Source organism: Falco biarmicus, chromosome 2 (genome assembly GCF_023638135.1).
Source record: "Falco biarmicus isolate bFalBia1 chromosome 2, bFalBia1.pri, whole genome shotgun sequence".
Classification (NCBI taxonomy): domain Eukaryota; kingdom Metazoa; phylum Chordata; class Aves; order Falconiformes; family Falconidae; genus Falco; species Falco biarmicus.
The window spans coordinates 89,492,177-89,511,070 of NC_079289.1; the positions used below are offsets into that span (position 1 = coordinate 89,492,177).

The following is an 18,894-nucleotide window of genomic DNA, read 5'->3' on the forward strand; positions in this document are numbered from 1 at the left end:
GGATACAATAATGATGCATCCTTAGAGAGCGTGTATTCTTTATTCATGTGAGAGATTTCCTCCAATTATTTTTTTCTTGGGTGATGACATAATTCTTTTAGCACTTCCTGTGGCCTCTGATTAAGAAAGAGATTTATTCCTTAGCAACCCTTCATTAAAATGCTGAAAATGAAATACTTTAAATTTCTCCAAACACCCTCATTATTCTTGAAGAAATTTCTCTTTTTCTTGCTCAGGGGTTCCAGACCGTTTATCGTGTCAGTGGATGATATCATGTTTCAGAGGCCAGTTGAGGTTGGATCGTTATTACTGCTTTCTGGACAGGTAGGAATTGATTTCTTTTAAATAAGGAGAAAAACTTATCTTTGCTGTAGTCACTGTTAATCACTGATGATGAACAGCGCATTATGAGAGTGTATGACTTTTCTTGTTAAACAGTGTAATTAAGTCTTACAGTTTTTCAGTGCCAGTGATAAATTACGAACTGTAACTCTTGTCTTAACTGTGTAGGTCTGTTACACAGAAAAAAACTACATCCAGGTGCGAGTACACAGTGAAGTTTATGATGCAGATACCAGAGAGCACCAGACAACCAATATCTTCCATTTTACATTTATATCAGAAAATGAGGTCCCACGGGTTGTCCCCAAAACATATGGAGGCAAGTATCCAATTAAGGCATTTTCATTGTAACTCTGTTGAAAGGATGACTTTCTTTCTGTTGGAACTTTGGTCATTTTAATAGATGAGCTATTGGCATTTGAATAGTTCAACAGGATTTCATGATAAACCACGTTTAATTTATGCTTTGATACTGTGGATTGCTTCCGAATCTTACCAATCTGTGTGGTTACTCAGTATTGATTCTACATTGCTGATGGGGTTCTCTTTCTTTTCTCCACCTTGTTTCAGAATCCATGTTGTATTTAGATGGGAAGCGACACTTCGCTGCAGTCATGAAAGAAATCTGACAGGCGCTGGAGGCTGTGTCAGCAGTGTAGCAGCATGCTGTCTTGGAAAGAGCTGTCACCGGGGCTGGATAACAGACAGGTGCTTGTAGTACTCAAAAAAAACCCCACAAAAAACCCACACAGCACAAAACCAAAAACCTAAAACAAAACAAAAAAGACAAACCCAAACCCCCCAACAAACCCCACCTTTTAAGTGCTATTTATGTATTTGCATATGTTTGGATTTTTCTATTCTTTGCTACTAGAATTTGTTGAGATCTACTTTATATGCTGCTGCTAGGGGAAAAAGGCTGGAAAAATACAATCTTAAGCTGTAGATAGTTTGTCTGCTTTGAGAGATCTCATAACTGCCTTTGCTCTCTTGTCACATTCTGCCTTCTTTCCCTTAGTAGCTCTCCTTTGTGGTTCCCTGATACGGGATTGAAATTCTATCAGAAAAATGTGTGCAATAAGTAGTTACACACAGGTGAAGGCATTTGACCTACCTTCTTGTGTAAATTAGGTTTAGGGTTGTCTTTTTTTTTTTAACAAGGATGCATGCATCTAGGCAACAGCCTAAGCCCAGAAGTTACAGTGTGTGCACAATGTAAAGCAGGTGTTTCTCATTAGCTGGGATTTTACAAGGTGGTTTGGGCTTCTGTTTTGGACAGTTTCATGTTCCCTTGGGAGGAAACTGATTGTTGCAATGAAATGAGGTGGGCAGATAGTCTCTTCTGGCATTCTGTTTGTGTACAGACAGTCCTTGCAGCAGTGGGGTTTTTTTTTTTGGTTTGTTTAATACATATCTATCTATCTATCTATATCTCTCTGTACATGAGTTCCTTAATGCATTATTTCTCCTGGCCTGTAGAGTGGAGATCTGATTGGTGAGCTTAAGTGGGACTGGGAAATGGCATTGTAGAGCGGAGTGTTTTAGATTGTTAGGGATTGGGAGCAGAAAAGATAAAATGCTGCTCAAATGGTAGTGGTTGTGTTTGATGCTGGAGCAAGGGTCCAGAGAATGTGTTGAGCATTTCCCAAGTCAGCTGCTGAATGGCGGGAGGATTTTTATCCCATTGGGGTGGTGGTGTACAGCTAGAGAACAGCCTCCTCAGCTGGGTTATTTGTCTGGTTCCTTGGTAGACTGTAATGAAATACGAGCATTGCAGAGGTTTAAAGGTTGTCAGGTTTACCTGTGAAGGACAGAGTAATTCCCCACCAGAGGGGCCACCTTGGTGGACATAACTCTGGTGGATAAGTAACAGGAAGAAAATACTTGGTACTGAGGTGCTTCTGATGTAGTGGAGAAGGTCTTAATATTCTCCAGTATCTGGCCCAACATTTGAGATTAGGAGGGTGAGTGGATGGGAGGCATCAGCTTCCAGCAGTAAGGGTGATTAGTCATAAGCACAACATTGGACCTCTGATACCTTCATATCGAGACTGATATCCTGCCTGATCAAGACACCCAGAGAGGAGTATTTGGGCTCAGTGGCAGGTTAAATGGATGAAAGAGGATGTCTTCTGATACATGAGAGCAGACTCTGACTTGCCTGATATGGTTCAAATCTTTTGAAATCAGGAGGCAGCAAGTACAAATTATGTGAATCAGCACAGGTGCACAGACTTGTTGACAAAACAAAGCAACGTGTTGAAATTTTATTTCCGAGTAAGAAAGTTTGAGGGAATCACAACTGGGACCAGCTTCCTTTGGTGCTAGGATAGTGTGAAGTTCATGGCTCCGAACAGCCGATTGCTGTTCGCGTGAGGAGGGTGAGCATCGTGATAACCAGCATGTTACACACCAGCCTTTCCTTTCCAAGATTCGGCTGCCGTTAGAAGTCGGATAGCTTTCCAGTGGAGGCACAGGGGTGTTGCCTGGTCTGGAGCAGGTTGCAGTGACAGTTAGCTCTGGGTTTCTCACACAGTTTCTCTCTTCAGCCACACTCTGGTGCTGATTCAGCTGTTTGATGTTACAGTCTTTAACAGTTACAACACTGTGGATATGTATATTGTATTTTCTGGTTTTCTCCTTTTTAAATCTTTCTGGAAGCTGAATATACTTGAGTGACCATAAAATAAAGAACTGAAATTCTATCCCAACTCGTTCCCCCCACTTCACTTCATGGATCACTGCTGGTGTTAAATAAGCAGGGGGGCAGGATGTGGATGTTCTATTTCAGAACTTCGTGTTACTCCTGACTCTGAGGTTTTTATCATTGACTCGGTGGTCCTACCTGGGTCGTTTTTGTATGATGCTTGTAAGTTAAGGGGATACCAAGTTTCTCCTTCTTCATGCCTTTTCCGCTGTATTTAAAGATGAGTTTGTCGTAAATTCTAAATCCAGTCTTTGGGAAGGGACTGGAGAAGAGAAAAAGGGGTAATATAGTAGGGAGCAAGGTGTCAGAACCTCTGGACACAGGGAAGAAATGAATCCCACAAATGAAGATGCTTAGAAGAATTAGCGTGTTTTCAAAGTTCATGGCAATTTAATCATGTACCACAATCACAGTAGTTATAGAAATGAATGTACAGTCATACACAATGTGTGTATATGTATACATATGTAAAAGATATAAAATATATATAGTAATAAACAGAAAGAGATAATATGTGCTCACATATTTTTTACTCCAAGAAGGTAACTCCAAGTTGTCATGCTCTCTGGTAATGGGCTAAATGTAGCTTTCTTTGAAGGTATTTATGCACATCGCTGTATACTTTTGTGTGTGAGAGAAAATTGTTCTCGGCTCTCATATTCAGAATTAAAATATTTCAACCTGGTAATTAATGTGGAGTTTATGTTGCAACTTAATGACCAACCTGTCACAGCTGTAAGTGACTAACCATTATCACACAAGCCTAAAGGTATTGCTAGAAAATCTTTTTATTTGTAGTGAACCTATCTGTAATTGGTAGTGGCTCTGTAGAGGGAAGTAAATGTTTCTGTGCCCACCGCGTCTTGGAATACGCTGAGGAGGAAGTCTGTGGTGGCTGGATTGCCTCCCCTAACCCTCTCAGTGGTGATATAACAGGAGATTTCTGTAGGACTGGCTGAGCCCAGCCTGAAAAAGTGTTTGGTTTTAAATGTTTTTTATTTTTCTGTGTTTAAAAAAATAAATATGAACATTACTTCCTCAAACTTACTGTAACAGCTTCTGGTAGCTCTTCAAATACACACAATTCCTTGGCAGCCACGTCGTGGTGTGGAGCGTTCTGGGGAGCAGCTTGCTGGAGCTGGTGCAGCATGGGTCACTGCGTGAGGGTTTTCAGAAACCTGCTCTGAACCTACTGCGCGTCGAATTGGCTGTACTGCACGTTCAGTCTAGCCTTTGTCCGCTGACAGACTTGTTTTATGGCTGGTCCTCCTCTGAATGCATCTGTAACTAGCTGTGGGAGAGATTTCTTCACAGGCTGAGCACCAGCTAACAGGAAAATAAAAGGGTAATTATTCAGCTTTCATGAAAGGGAAACTGGGGGCTCCTTTTGTGGAAGGTGTAGTCAGACAACAGTACTTGCATAGAACATACACTGGAGCACTTACCCTGCCATCAGAGGATCCTCACCGCTGCAGGGCTCCCTTCCATGAGGCTGGAGGCACTTCTGGGCCTTGCTATTCATTACTCTTTCATAGTCTTGTTGCGGAGCAGAAATGGGAGATTTCTGGAGGAGGGAAGTGTGGCTCTGGGAACTGGTGCTTGGGGCTCTGGGAACTGGTGCTTGGGGCACTTGGGACAGTGGCACGAGTTCTGGTCCCTACTCGGTGTCGCTGCTTTATCTGGCAGCTGTTCAGCAGAAAATTCAGGTGCGGTCCTGCAGCAGGGACTAGTCCCCCGGGCCTTCTGCATCTGCCAGGGGCCTATGAGGGGGCCATTTCCAGAATTAAATGCTGCTAAAAGTGAACTTCTTACACGCATCGCAAGTAGGCTGGCAGCAGGGCTCTGCGCTGCGGGAGGGGCAGGGCTGGCTGCCTGGGGAAGCAGAAGTTTCTCAGAGCACCTGGGGGTGGTGGGGCAGCATCTGCAGGCCTCGTTCAGCGAGTGGCTTGCCGGAGTACCTGTCCCAAAGGGGTGGAGGTCTCAAACTTCCTCCTCCAGCTAAATCTGCCCTGCTTGGAGAGGTGGCTTTCAGCTGCAGACCTCACCACCACATGAAGTTTCTTTTTCACAGCTGAGCGAGCAGCGGAGGCGTGCGAGCGGCTGGCCCAAAACAGCACTGGAAGTTGAAGGCAGCGTCTCGTCACTAACCACGACTTGGGTTTGCAGGAGCTCTTTGCTTTTTCTGTTGAAAAGACGAGTTCACGATGGCAGCTCCATGCATCTGCGTTTCACGCGCTTCCAAGCGAGGCCTGTGAATACATCCCAGGGTTTAGGAAGCAGAGCTGTGTGAGATTTACTTCTTCCACTGTTTCAGACCTCAGGTGAAGAGTACTGGAAGGACAGGCCACTGGCATTTGTTTGGTTACGGTTTTGTGAGAGAGCGCGGCGGAGCGCGCTGCCCGCTCTGTCTGAATTCATTTGAGGCTGCCCTGGTGCGAGTCAGCGTTTCCAAACCAGCAGCTGGAAATCAGGTTCTTGGGCTCAGCTCTCTGCACCGACATTTGAAAGGGTCATATTTCAAGCAGTGCTACGGATGTCTAGCACAGTGTGATTTGCTGGTGGATCATCTGTTTTGCAGAAGATGATGTCATTTCTATTTATTGCCTAAAAAATAGTTAGGGTTTTAATTTTTGTACTGCTTGTGCTTATCTGAAGATTTTGCTTTTACACCTGTGCATAACACATTCCCCGGTACGTCAATGAGGCCATGTCAACCCCTAATCCTAGAACTAGGCAAGAGCCAGAGATGTGCATCTGGAAGAGCGGCGGGTTTCTGTACCACCTTAGTGTTTTTGTTATCGCTAAGGAGTCAGAATCAACTTCAGCTGTTTACCTGAAGCCACCTGTATTTTATCTTTGTCAACTGCAGACCGTATGTGATAGTGAAGTACTGAAGTGTTGGTTAGTCTCCCAGTAACCGTCTTTCAGCTCAGAAATATTTCATGTGTGCTTAATACGAGAGGCAGACTTTGGGACCAGAACTAGAAGGATGATTGCGGCGGTTTGTTAATGCAAACACAAAAGGGCAAAGCAAACCTTCAAATTCCTCTGCCTGCTGGATAATCCTGTCTGAGATACCGGTACTACTAAACTCTGGTTTTGAAGTTAATTTTTTCTTGGTGGTTTTGCTGGAAGATCTCAAACTCTCCACATGCTGATCATATAATACAAATAATTAAACAGCCACCTGAGCTTCAGAAATAGCTATTGCAGCATCATCCTCAGAGTTACGTTATCAATTCATTACGATTTCATTGCGTTTATCAGGTGTATATGTAGTATGCATGTGAAGGTCAAAGAACATGCTTCTTCCAGGAAATGCCATTTCAGAATAGGGCCTTATTCTTTCAAGAGCCGCCTTTGCTCTGTTCACGTTCTGTTAACTTCTAGTCCTGCTTTCTCTCACTCCTTGCTTGACTTTTCCCCTGACTGGGGGGCACAACCAGCCAAGGAAGCTCTGTACTGGTTGGAGCTGCTCCTCAAGCTGGTGTGTGATGGAGGGTAGTACAAAAATAGGCTGATGCCATTAAATGGTACATGGGTTTTCAGTTTTCAGCAGCAGAGCAAGAGATGAACAGTAGCTTTAGTGGGCAACAATAAGCAAAATCGTCAGCTTGCCATTTGTTTTGCACTTCTGCAAATCCTAACAATCCTAAACTCACAGACTTCAGTGTGTCGTGTTGCACCCCCCACCCCCCCAATTTCCAATATTATTCTTTCATTCAGTGATGTCAACTTCCCTCCTTTGGTTTCCCTTTTTCCTGGAGGCAGTGTGTAACCGAGGATCTGCCTTTGTTTCCGCTCTGCCCCTCTGTCAACTCTCATGTGTACCCCCTCAAACACGAGCATTTTTAATCTTTTTTTATTTTTTGCAGTCTTTTCCTTCCTCAACTTCCCCACCAGCATATCCAAATCTCTGTAAAACCCCGTTCTCTTTTCCCATATAAATAATCCCTTGTTTCAAATATGTAATGTCACATGGTGACTTAGGTCTCTGCTTAAGGATTATTTCCCCAAGACTTTTTTTATCTCCATTGAACTGCTTTTTTAAAAAAATAATGCCTTAGCCCATTCTTTACTGCACGTGTTTAGAGGGCCGGGGGATTTCAAATTCGGTGCAGCTACACTGCTGTGGACCTAACTGTGCAATGTTCAGAGTGCAGGTGGCCTCAGTTTTCTTCAGTCACTAAGGGTTCTCAGCCTTCCTTTCTTTTCTCGGCTCAGGGTTTGTCCAAGCTATTGTCATCTGCTTTTGCTTGATGCTCTCGCTGCCGTCTGTGCGGCAGCGATACAACCCGTGGTTTTGTTGCGGTAACTCGCGGCTCGCCTGGCTCTGCAAGGAGCCGTGGGCTGGGCAGCACGTGTCCAACACGTGGGTTGTCGCACCTCTCTGTCCCTGTAACATCCCGTTCGCTGGCTTAGGGCCACCGAGGGTTTTGCTGCTGGGAGGGTGTTGGGCGTGAACAAGGGCCACCTGGCTGGAGAGGCTGGCAAAGCCTCTGCACAGGGCGCAAGCGCCGTTTCTAAGCCAGGCACAGCGTTAGGCTTGTTCTGTGCCCTGGGCTGCCTATGGACAGCCGTGTAACAGCTAGCCTGCATTTGTTACACTGCGGTCCCTCGGAGTTATTTAAACATTCTCTGTGTTGGTTTTGGTGTTTCAGGGATGCTAAAAGGCTCTAAACAAAATCCCAAGTAAAATTCAAGCAGCTGATTTACAGCCTAGTAACGTGAGAAACTGCCTCCCTGCATGCTGCCCTCCGGTCTTTGCGATCACGCGGGCTGGAGCAGCACAGCGCCAGCCTTTGGCACCGGCCCCGCTGTGCCTCCGTTACCCTCCGGATGGGATCAGCAACTCCTCTTTCCCCAGCCTCGCAGGGACGGGGAGGCTGGGGCACGGTGCCCTCTGCCCTAGGCACACACTTTGGTGGGATTTGTGTTAGAGCTGAAGCAAAAGTCAAGCAGCTGCTTCTGCTTTCTGTCTGCAGTGACTAATCTGGAAAGATGCTCCATACTCGCCAAAGCCTACAGAATCGGGTAACGTCATGGTGAAAATGCAACTGCTCGTCTAGTTCTGCAGAACTGTACTGAAGTGCCTGTGTATAGGGAAGGGAACTGTATGGTCGGGGCAGGTGGCGGGTAGGGGAAGTGAGTTCTCGGGAGCGTGGGGTCCAACCAAGAGTAATCATGTAGTGGTGCTGGACTGGAGCAGGGGGGAAGCCTTCTCTGAGGCCTTTGCAAGGATGACCCTGGCAAAGAGCTGACTGACTTCAGGTGCTGTTTTTCCACTTGTACGGACCCTAGGCCACCACGTTATAAAGGAGAGGTGGGAAGAAGCAAGAAAAGCCATTCTTAGGAAAGGGTTCCCAACTATTAGGTGTGTCTTGTGTCACGTTTTCCCTCGAAAGAAGAAATCCACGTACACAAACCACAAGAAGTCCTGATGATCACTGGATACGTCAATACTAATCTTGGGAAAGACTACAGTTACTCCCTTCAGACTAGGAGCCACAGGCAACGAGTGGATCAGCACAAGATACTAACTGCTATGTACACCTGTTAACAGTGTAGGGCCAAAGAAAAAATTCAGACTGTGCAAAAGGGATCGATCTTATCAGCATACATGCTACAAATACAAGTATGGAAAAAATTACTGGTTCAGCTCCGGAATCACATGAACTGGCATAGCTGTATTTTTTTCAGTGCAGCTGTACTGATTATGTAGCATAGGGTATGTTCTTAGTAGCTTAAAATGTTTTCCAGCTTTGGACAGACTGGAAATTTAATTCAGCAACTGTAACTTATTTCTGGTTTTCGCGTTAGCTGCTCTTACCTCTGGACTACACACGACCATACCATAACCAAGTGGCTCTTCTCTAGCTGTAGCTCCTAGAACGGGACCAAGCGGGCAAGGTTTTTGCAGAAATTAAGTAATCTACCAATTGCAAAAGTCATGAATCTCAGCCTGAGATGCTAAGAAAAGTAAATTTTGGGAAAACTAAGCATCTGAACAAGACTGACAGGGACAACTTATTTCCTAAGAATATTCTCTGATAACTAATGAGGTACCCATGCTTCACACTGGTTAGACTCCTGTTTAAGCAACCAGACATTTTATGGTCTATTGCAGTTACATATTAGTCAAACTCATTAAAGTAACAAAATTAATGAAATTTTATTGGCAAAAATGAAAGTGAATGTGACCTATAGAATTCAACGGAAATGAGCCTCAGTTTAGTTTATCAAAATACTTCAGTTTTCCAGCTGGATCTGGAATTATCTGTGCAAGAAAGAAAATGAAAATATTAGTCAAAACCCCCAAAACCGCACAAACACAACAAACGATAAAACCAGAACAGCACAGTATTTCATAACGTGATGCTAAGGCCAGCCCATAAGCTACACTGAAGAGTCATTTATCAGTTGATACTAGATTACCGTTTACCTCTAAAGGCACCTAACAGCAGTAGCAGAAAGATTTAATTGACTGGGGGAAGAGAGAGTGCAGCCTACCAATGGAAGAATTTATACAGCTGGGAGCACGTAAGTCTATGTTGCTTGCCCCAAAGTCAAGGTGTTTCAATAAATTAATGTCCGTAATCAAAAGTCTTAGAATTTACTTACAGTTCTTCCCTTGGCCACCACACTCTCATGGCTTCCTCTGGTTTGATCTAATTAAATCAAAAACATTTAGAAGGCATGGCTACATCTTTTGAGAAAGGCTTTCTGGACGACACTGCTACTTAAATTATCTGCATCTTTTGCACAGAGGAGAAAAAGAATGCTTATGTATTGTTTTAGATTTTTGAACTGGTAGTACTGGAGCTGTTAATCTCAGCAGGATAAGACTCTTTTTTAGAAAGTGTGTTATTGTCATACTATTTAGGTGTTCCATGGTTATGGAGGACAGAACTTTTACGTGCCAAAATATGTCTGTTAGGCCAGCCAGCCCTCTCTCATTTTAGTCTTAATAGCCAGCTTCCCCCACTGCGACACTCCTCTGCTAGCTTGAAAGAGGCGATTCCTAGCCTCTAGACATCCTGATAAATTTTCACATCCGGCAAAGAAACACAGTTTAACATTCCACTGTTCTTACTATCAATTATAATGCACACTACTCTGCTTAGAGGCCGCCGGGCCCTGTTTTTTGTTGAGACAGCTCTTAAACAACAACGCTCTGTCATCACCAGATGGTTCAGAAGAAAGCCACATGCTCAAATAGATGAGAATGATCTCATCTGAACTAGGCAGCTCAGACCTCTAGTGAAAGTTTCACTATTCTGCTGAGGCGTCATCCCAGCCAGAGAACACCAACAAGTTCAATGGGTGTTTATCTGAACCCTAGTTCTTCTGCTTGTAGGCACACGTAGGCAGTAACAAAGGAGGAAGAGCTATTGCGCAGCAAAGCAGTGCGCTCTGCTGGAGTTCTGACAGTGGCACGCCAGCTCTGTCAGATACTACAGCAGCCTGGGAACCTGTATCTGGTATTGTGGGTGTTGCCTAGGATCCACAGTAAGACTCAACAGAACGAAGAACTTATATGGACAAATAACCAAGAAGATTGGAAATGTGAGTCTGTCCTACTTCCTCTCATCGGCTGTTAACAGCAAAAAAAGTTCTTGGATCACAAACTCATTGCTGCTCAGAAGTTTTGTTCAAACACAGGGAATCTGAAACAACTGGAATATATCTAGTGTGAGGGAAATGAGCTTCTAATGAAATCAGTAGTAATCTGAAAGCTGTTACCTGTAACATACTCTTATCATCTCCACGAAAGTTGCAGAAATTTGGATTTGACTTTAGTGGAAATGAGTGGTTTTAGTGGTACATGCATGTAAATATAAACAGTGACTTACTGTTTCACTGCCAGGTTTCCAACCAGCAGGGCAAACTGGGAAGAAAAAAAAATAATAAAAGGACAAAGTTAGTAAAAGTATTTTTACACACACTTACTTTTGTGCATTTAATATTCTCTTTCTGAACTTGAAGTAAACAGCACACAATTGTCACATATAAAAACCTGCAACTATTAAATATGCGGTTTTCTTTATACATGGGATGGTGTCCTAACAGTTTATACCTGATACCATCTACCACTTCTGTTAACCGGAAATTGCGTTATCTCTGGATGGACGTCTACGTCTTGGTTTAATTCTCATGCCCTACTAGACAAAGTACGGGCAAAGCAGTACCTGAGAATGAACACCTATTCTAGTAGACACAAGAGTTTCATAATGAAATTCAGGTGAATACACAGAGACCTACCTACCTTTCTTTAAAACCAACTTCAGGGGAGATTTTTTAGCAAAGAAATCAAAGATTCCACAAGAGACTGAGAGATTTTATGTGAAGCCTTGCTCAGGAGTTAAGGGATTAGAGCATGTGGTTAACGTGCAGTATGGCTGAGAGCCCTGTGACCACCTGTACAGTTTCACATTCTGGAGCGCAACTCTGAGCTGATCAGAGCTCTCCTGACACTTTAGCCCCATGAGTTATGCCGTATTACGCTGCTTTAAGGCATGCTGTCAGACAAAATGCCACAAAGGCCATTAGGAATTGTGGAGAACTACTTTTCCTACTCTGTGCAAAGAATCCAATAAGGCATCTAAGGAGGCTCTCCTCAGCATTCACACAAAAGCTGGAAAAAACGTGGTACTCTGGAAACACTGCAGATCAGTATTCTGTCAGGCAGCTTTGTAACTAAACGAGGCTAAACTTCCTTACTGTCAGCATTTCCCTGTACAGCAAAGCATAATAATGCCTTGTACCTTCAGCTAAAGGTACTTTCAAATGCCAGGTGAAATTGAGTTGAAATGGAAGTTAAGCTGCTGAGCATGTGTATTAACAGTTAAACAAACCTTTAAATAAATGCATGTGTGTACTTAAACACATTGAAAGAAACATGAAAAATTCACCCCATGTTTGAACTGCGGGAATATGAATTCTGGAGACAAAGTAATGATCTCAGGCTTCTTTGTCTCGGGGAAGATGATCACTTAATACTTGTGAAGAGCATACAAGTCACGGCGGTCTAACTTTCACAGTAGCACTATACATTCTTGACACAAAGCCTGCTCACGTCACTTACTTGTCACAGATCCTCAACGAATGACACAGGACAAGGACGGCCTGCATCTCGATTATTTTAGTATGACAAAAAGTACTGTAATACTGGTCCTGATTCTTCATGGCCCCGTATTTTGTACAGATTTATGCTTGTGACAGATGGTGTATGTAATGCCTTACTTCAGACTAAGGAACGCTTTATGCTCTGCGTTCTCATGGATGCGAAGCAAAATGTTAATTAGTATTCTAGAAACAACCTATGGAGGTACTGGGACCAAAGAATCATGTTGCAGGGCAATCAAACCACTTCATTTGTTGCATAAGGCTAGTCTCTAATGCTATGGAGTACCTTTCTTCCAAAAAGCTACAAATACAGCTTTCACTCTAAAGAAAACAATCTTTAACATGAAAGTATTTAAGACAGCACCTTCTCCACGTTTGTCTGTGTACTGGAATGCTTGTACTAAACGAAGCGTTTCATCCACCGATCTCCCAACAGGAAGGTCATTCATTGTTATCTGCCGAAGGATTCTCTTATCGTCAACAATGAAAAGGCCTCTGTGAAAACATTTTTTTGATGTGCGTTAGAAAGCAGAACTAATTACAGTGCTGTGTTTATGCACTATCTTATGTCTGCTGGATGGGAGGAATTTGATCTCTGCAAACACCATACAATACCCACCACCTCAGAACACCAGTACACTACTATTCTTTACCTAGGGTATCAGATGACGTGAGCCGAGGGCAAGGTAAAACCAAAAAAAGGATACTTTCCTGCAGAACATAAAACTGAGCTTTGATAGGCCCTGCTAGGGGATGTTGCAGATGCTACGATGTTACTGGGATCCGAAAAGCAACTAATCAAGTTTTTGAAGTGTATCTTGAGGACATTTGTTAACTGTAGTCTTGACTCCACTTGGACCTGGGGTCCCCCCAAGTGACTGCAGTTCTGGGGAATTCTGCATGTTTTCCCTGCCCTAGGTATCTGCTGCTGACTGCCGTTAAACAGGACATTAACTTCAACCCCTCTTCTGATTCATTATGCCTTTTTTTTTTGGTGTGTGTGTTCTTCAATATTTATTTTGTCTCTCGGCATGAATCCTCAAGTAAAATCTGTTCTCAAAGAAAAATTTCAAATGCTTCTTTAGATATAAAGCAGTAAGTACTATCCCTGCAAAAAAAAAACCAAAAAACCACTGTAACCAAGGGAAATACCTAAGTGTATGCCCTTGATCTTCCAGATATACTCCATAATCCTTTGAAATTTGGTGTGTCAAATCTGAAAGAAGTGGAATCCTTATAGGTCCGAGTCCTCCTTGTTTTCGAGGAGTATTAATCCTTTGAAAGAAATGAGATAAATCTTTATGAGGATATCTGTATATTCCCTGCACAAAGTGAGAAGTCACAAGCTAGAACATTACAGTCAGAAGGATTTAGTGGAAGTGACTTTTTTTTGTTCTGCACACAACAGAGATGAGTACTGTTTATGGTTCAAGCAAAATGTTCAGTAGATCTTTTGCAGTTTTTGGCCATGTCTATTAATAATGACCTCTTTCTTATCAGTCATATTTGCTCTATACCAATGTGGTCATGAATTAGGACAGTGTGATGCATTTATAGATATCTGCATCCTCATTGCCTTTTTTTTTTTCTTTCTTTTATTTATAGTATTTTTTTGGACTGAGACATGATACATTTCAAGCAATACATTGTCATGGTTTAACGCCAGCCGCAACCCAGCCCCCCACAGCCGCTTGCTCACTCCCCCTGACCCAGAGGGATGGGGAGGAGAATCGGAAAGGAATGTAAAACTCTAGGGTTGAGGTAAGAACAACTTAGTAGGTAAAGCAAAAGCCGTGCATGCAAGCAAAGCAAAACCAGGAATTCATTCACCACTTCCCATGGGCAGGCAGGTGTTCAGCCATGGCCAGGAAAGCCGGGCTCCATCACACATAACGGTTACTCGGGAAGACAAACGCCATAATGCTGAACATCCCCCTCTTCCTTCTTCTTCCCCCAGTTTATACATTCAGCATGTATTCAAATTTTGGCTAGCTTGGGTCACCTGCCCTGGCTGTGTCCCCTCCCAATTTCCCATGCCCCTCCAGCCCACTTGTTGGCAGGGCCCAAGGAACAGAAAAATCCTTGATTTAGTATAAACATCACCCAGCAACAACTAAAAACATCAGTGTCCTATCAACATTGTTCTCTCGTCATAGCCAAAATACAGCACTGTATTAACTACTAAGAAGAAAATCAACTCTATCCCAGCTGAAACCGGGACAAGCTTCAAAGATAAAGGTATTTGCATGCACTAGAATTAAAAACTGTCATCACTGACAAATTTTAAACATTTGTATCAGCAGCATCAAATTTTACACACTATAATACACCTACATAGGCTAACAATCTGGGGATACCCTTCTTCAGCTAACATGGACCCATGAATAATTTCTAGTGGAAAACAATGATAAGATACATACCATGCTAAGTGAGTGAACTTTGAATCCACAGAACATGCTACCACCTCAGTATTTATTGCTCTGAATTCTTCAATTCTGTCACTGAAGGCGATTATCTCAGTTGGACATACAAATGTACTAGACAATTTAAGACAAGATAAAGCAAAAATTGCATGAAACAGCCAGTAAGTTCTCTGTTTATCTTGAAATGGTAGATTTAAAACTATTCCAGCTTTTCCTTCATTTTTATTGCTTCTTCAAGCATTTAACCAAAATGCTGCCTGACAAATCTTCCAGCCTCAGACTCTTAGCTTAGTTACAAATGATTTATTACTGAAGAAGATTGTAAACTTGCAGTTAGCTTACAACCTGGATTCAAGTGTTTTTAGTTACTTTTAGACTTTATGAATATTAACTGGCCAAATCTAAGCACAATGAACAATTTTTTTTCAGAGGAACATACTATAATTTGTTGTTATCGTGCATGTCTGCAAGTTTTAACCATTTTAATTTGAACTTTTTCCACTACAGAAGAAATAAAAATGACAATTTCTAGGGCCTTGAAGCTAAGGGCCAAGAGCCACGTTATTTCCTTTATAACATCAAGGTAGTTATGCATCTCTGTCCTCTTTTCTTCCTTTTGTGGGGAAGAATGGGATTCTCTGGTAGAAAGCAGGGATGTTTTCACTCAACCAGTGAAGTTACTGCATTCTCAATAGAAGAGGGTAATGTTAAGTGTACTTCGGATGTTATGGGACAAGCTTAAAGGGAAAATGCCATCTCTTAGATACACTGCATACACTTTAGAAAATCTAGATGGGATGTTGTCTCCTATTTGCAGCAGTGATTTACAGCATGATACAGAATGTAAAGGTTGCCTGATTGGGTACTACAGACTGAAACTTATTTTTTTGTAGGAAGACACTAAATGAGCGGACAAGCTTATTAGGACAAAGATTATGTTACAATTTTGTCAATGCCTGATGAAAACCCAAAGGCAACGAATGTATTTTCTTCTGTCACTCCATTCTTCTCCCCCAAACCCTTGCCAAACAAAAAAACAAGACCTCAAAAAAAGGAGAAAAATTAATGAAAGTCTAGCGTAGCTGTGCTCAGTCTTGCTGTGTCTTACTTACAAGTCAAGAGGATAGAAGAAGAAGACAAGATATTTTCCTTCATAATCAGTCAGCTTCAGCTCTTTAAACTCTCCATTAATGACTGCCGTTCCTTCCCAGTAAGGCGCTGGCTTGGAGACTGAAACATTAAGAACGTTCAATTAAAAGTCAGAATACAAAGCACGCGTTCAAACAAAGCTGTTCATTAGCTAGCTTGTGTGCAAGGACAACTGGTCCTCCTTTTGCTCGACAACAACCTCCTGTACACAATGACAAAATGAAACTTCCTTACCACTTTAAACAGAGATTACAGAACGATGAAGAAATGCAGGTTTCAGTACACATGGAAAGTAAATAAGTTGACCAACTTGTGCTTACACATGAACCCCGTGAATCACTGATAATCAAGGCCACACAAACCTTATCTGGGCATACTGAACAAACCATGTGTGCACCACCAGCTCATGGCAGAACATCTGTTAAGACTGAATGGAAAGCTGTTTAAGATTTCAGGAACCCTCACTATTTTGTTATGAACAGCTGTTGTGAACCAGAACTGTAAGATGGTTCAAATTCGTATTGTTACTCTTTAGCCATAAAAAATTACTTGGAATTCAAGTCCACAAAAAATACATGCTGCAACATGTTTAGAGACAAATGCCTAAAAATGCAGCGTATATTTAATAAATTACAACTCCTGAGTAAATTGTAACTTGAAGATAGTTGTGTTTAAAAACAAAAATCCAATTTAAATGCATGAAATGTATTTACTATTCCTACCAAAAGGGATTAACCTTGAATATTAAATATTAAAAATGATTCTGCCAGATACTGTTTTCATAGTGACGTGAATTCTGAGACAGGGCAAGGTATGCTGGAGATACAAAGTGAGCTGAATACGCTTGTGATGTCAAGGACCTTGACAGAGAGCTTCAGGAAATTAGGGAAATGCTTCTTATAAAAATATATGGCATTTTAATTGTCTGGATGATGACTGTGTTTGGCTTTCCTTTTTAGGACAACCCACAGCTGTAGAATACAAATACAGTTAGTGAGAATGTATAACAATGGCTGCAAAAAATGGCCCAAACCATCAGAGATCACGCCCGCGAATGGGAAGGCAGCCATCTCTGGTTTCATTTGATTATAACCTGCAAGGGATACAGCAATGCAAGTACAGAGAGTCGAGACAGTAGATGTGACTGACAATTCCAGTTTACATTTCTTGAAGAAATCTCTTCTTCCTCCCGAGTCTTCTGCAGAATTCCTTCCGATCCAATTTCAAGCCCCGGGCTTCTAATTATTATTAGTTTTTTAATTGAGTCTTTGCAGGCATGGGACTATTTTCAAGTGAAAGCAAGGATTAATCTTCAAGTTATTTCATGCTCTCAAAAAATGTCTCAAATTTGTTGCTTTTTACAAAGCAGTGACACCCCAAACCTAATGTCTTTGCAGCAAAGCATTCTCTTCAACTGACCTTCAGATCAGGAGTGAGAAGGAAAAGAAATTAAATAAAATACACCATAACCTGACCCCTTTCTAAATTAAGATGATTTTGGGAGGGTTAAAACCACTTGTCTGAAATGCTGTAATAAATTATAAAGGGAGGCAAAACCAAACAGTGTCAGTTACAAAATGCTTGGCTGGTTTGCCATGGCTCTTTTGTAGCATCTGTTTGCAAACGTTTAAAACGGAAGTTATGCCCTGGCTTGGTGGAGGAAAAGGGTGTAAAGCTGCAAACTCTGACAGCAAAGATCGTTTCTACACGACTTCTCTCTGTCCTCTGTTCTGCAGAACGGGGCTTTTGGAGAGCATCTGAGCAGCTGAACAGCTGCCCCGAACACCTCCCTGCGGCTCAATTCAAGGCGTTTGCATCTAGGTCTGCCACAAAGCATTTAAATCACAAGAGAGCGAAGGCACAAAAGCAAGTGACAGACCAAGGCCAGTCACAACCCGCAAGCGTTACGAGAGGTGACCCTCCGGTACTGCTCAGCGCAGCGTGAGAGCGAAACGCTTTTGTAGATGGTTTCATGCGTTTCCCTCAGCTCACACGCGGGATCCGGAACCACCGACCTTGCCAAGCGCCAGTGCAAGGCCACCCTCGCTGCCCCCGCAGCGCAGCGCAGGCCTGGGCGGGGCGGTGGGCCTGGCCGCCCCGAGCCGACAGCGCGCAGGCCGCCGCGGGGAAGGGACACCCGCCGCGGGGAAGGGACACCCGCCGCGGGGAAGGGACACCCGCCGCGGGGAAGGGACACCCGCCGCGGTCACCCCGCGGGGGCCGCGCAGGGCCGGGGGCGGCTCTCGGTGCAGGCGGCGGGCAGCGCCCTCAGGCCGCCGGCTGGGAAAGGACCCCCCCGCCCCCGGGAAAAGCCTCACACAGCCGCGGGATCCCCGCGGGTGCCAGGAGGGAAGGGAGGGCCGCAACCCCGCCGCACTGCTCCTGCTGCAGCGGGCACCGGGGCGGCCCCTGCCCGCGGCGGGGGGCACCGGGCGGCCGCCGTCCCGCCCCGCGCGGCGCGGAGGGCCGCCGCGCTCCGCCTGACGTGGCGCTGCCCGCCGCGGCCGCTAACGGCGCCGCGCCACGCCGCCCCGCTCCCCGCGGCAAAGGGCGCCCGCCCGGGACCCCCGTCCCGCCGCCCCTGCGCTGCCCCCTCCCTCGGCCGCCCCAGCCCCGCCCGGCACCTACTCTTGGCCTGGCTGAGGTGAAGCGAGTGGTCGGAGACGGGCACGCGAGCCGCCTCGCCGGGGTAGACCTGACCCCCGGCGTAGTAATGGCACCGCTCGCCTTCCCGCTGCCGTGCCGTGCGCGTCTCCTCCGCCTCGTCTGCCAGCGCCGCCGCCGCCGCCGCCAGCAGCAGCAGCAGCAGCACCGCGCCGCGCCGGCCCCGCGCCCCGCCGCCCGCCCGCAGCTGCCGCCGCGCCGCCTCCATGACCCGCCGAGCGTGCACGTCCCCGCCGCGGCGCGAGGGAGGAGCCGGGCGGGCCCCGCGCACAGGCGCCCCGCGGCGGCCGCGTGAGGGGAGGCGCGAGCCCGGGCACGCCGCGCTGCCCCGGCCGGCACAGGCGCCCCCGGAGCCCGCTCGCCGCCGGCCCGGGCAGTGCCGCCGGGGCCCGGGGTCGTGCCTGAGCCCCAGGGGGAGCGGTGATGGTGTCTGTGTCGTCTGTTTCCCTGGAGAACCAGGGAAAATAAAAATACACGCGTGCG

General features: G+C 44.8%; 2 protein-coding genes across 9 annotated transcripts in view; one reads left to right on the top strand and one right to left on the bottom strand.

Annotated features, from left to right (window-relative positions):
* The window catches only part of ACOT9 (acyl-CoA thioesterase 9), a 28,915-nt gene extending 25,178 nt beyond the window's left edge, over window positions 1–3,737 (top strand). For all 7 annotated transcript variants that reach the window (XM_056328103.1, XM_056328104.1, XM_056328101.1 and 4 more), the window contains 3 exons: window positions 237–324; window positions 511–661; window positions 913–3,737. In XM_056328103.1, the coding sequence (XP_056184078.1) occupies window positions 237–324; window positions 511–661; window positions 913–971 (298 nt within the window). In that variant the 3' untranslated portion in view covers window positions 972–3,737. The remainder of the gene's footprint in view (window positions 1–236; window positions 325–510; window positions 662–912) is intronic.
* A 5,459-nt stretch (window positions 3,738–9,196) lies between these two features.
* On the bottom strand, window positions 9,197–18,651 carry PRDX4 (peroxiredoxin 4). 2 transcript variants are annotated; one of them, XM_056328110.1, is made up of 8 exons: window positions 18,376–18,651; window positions 15,711–15,828; window positions 14,596–14,712; window positions 13,328–13,450; window positions 12,540–12,670; window positions 10,903–10,937; window positions 9,671–9,717; window positions 9,197–9,326 (listed from the first exon to the last, which is right to left on the bottom strand). In XM_056328110.1, the coding sequence occupies exons 1-8, from the start codon at window positions 18,617–18,619 to the stop codon at window positions 9,323–9,325; spliced, it is 819 nt and encodes a 272-aa protein (XP_056184085.1). In that variant the 5' UTR covers window positions 18,620–18,651; the 3' UTR covers window positions 9,197–9,322. The 2 variants fall into 2 exon arrangements, with proteins under 2 accessions (XP_056184085.1, XP_056184083.1); XM_056328108.1 differs by lacking the exon at window positions 9,671–9,717 and having other exon boundaries at window positions 18,376–18,650.
* Window positions 18,652–18,894: the final 243 nt, after the last annotated feature.

Excerpts from the sequence above, each read along its gene's own strand:
- PRDX4 (XM_056328110.1), bottom strand. The coding sequence starts at position 18,619 with ATGGAGGCGGCGCGGCGGCAGCTGCGGGCGGGCGGCGGGGCGCGGGGC. Across the intron at positions 14,713-15,710 it reads TTCTTCTATCCTCTTGACTT|TACATTTGTATGTCCAACTG; the intron begins GTAAGTAAGACA and ends TAAATTGTCTAG. Across the intron at positions 13,451-14,595 it reads AAGTTCACTCACTTAGCATG|GATTAATACTCCTCGAAAAC; the intron begins GTATGTATCTTA and ends TTTCTTTCAAAG.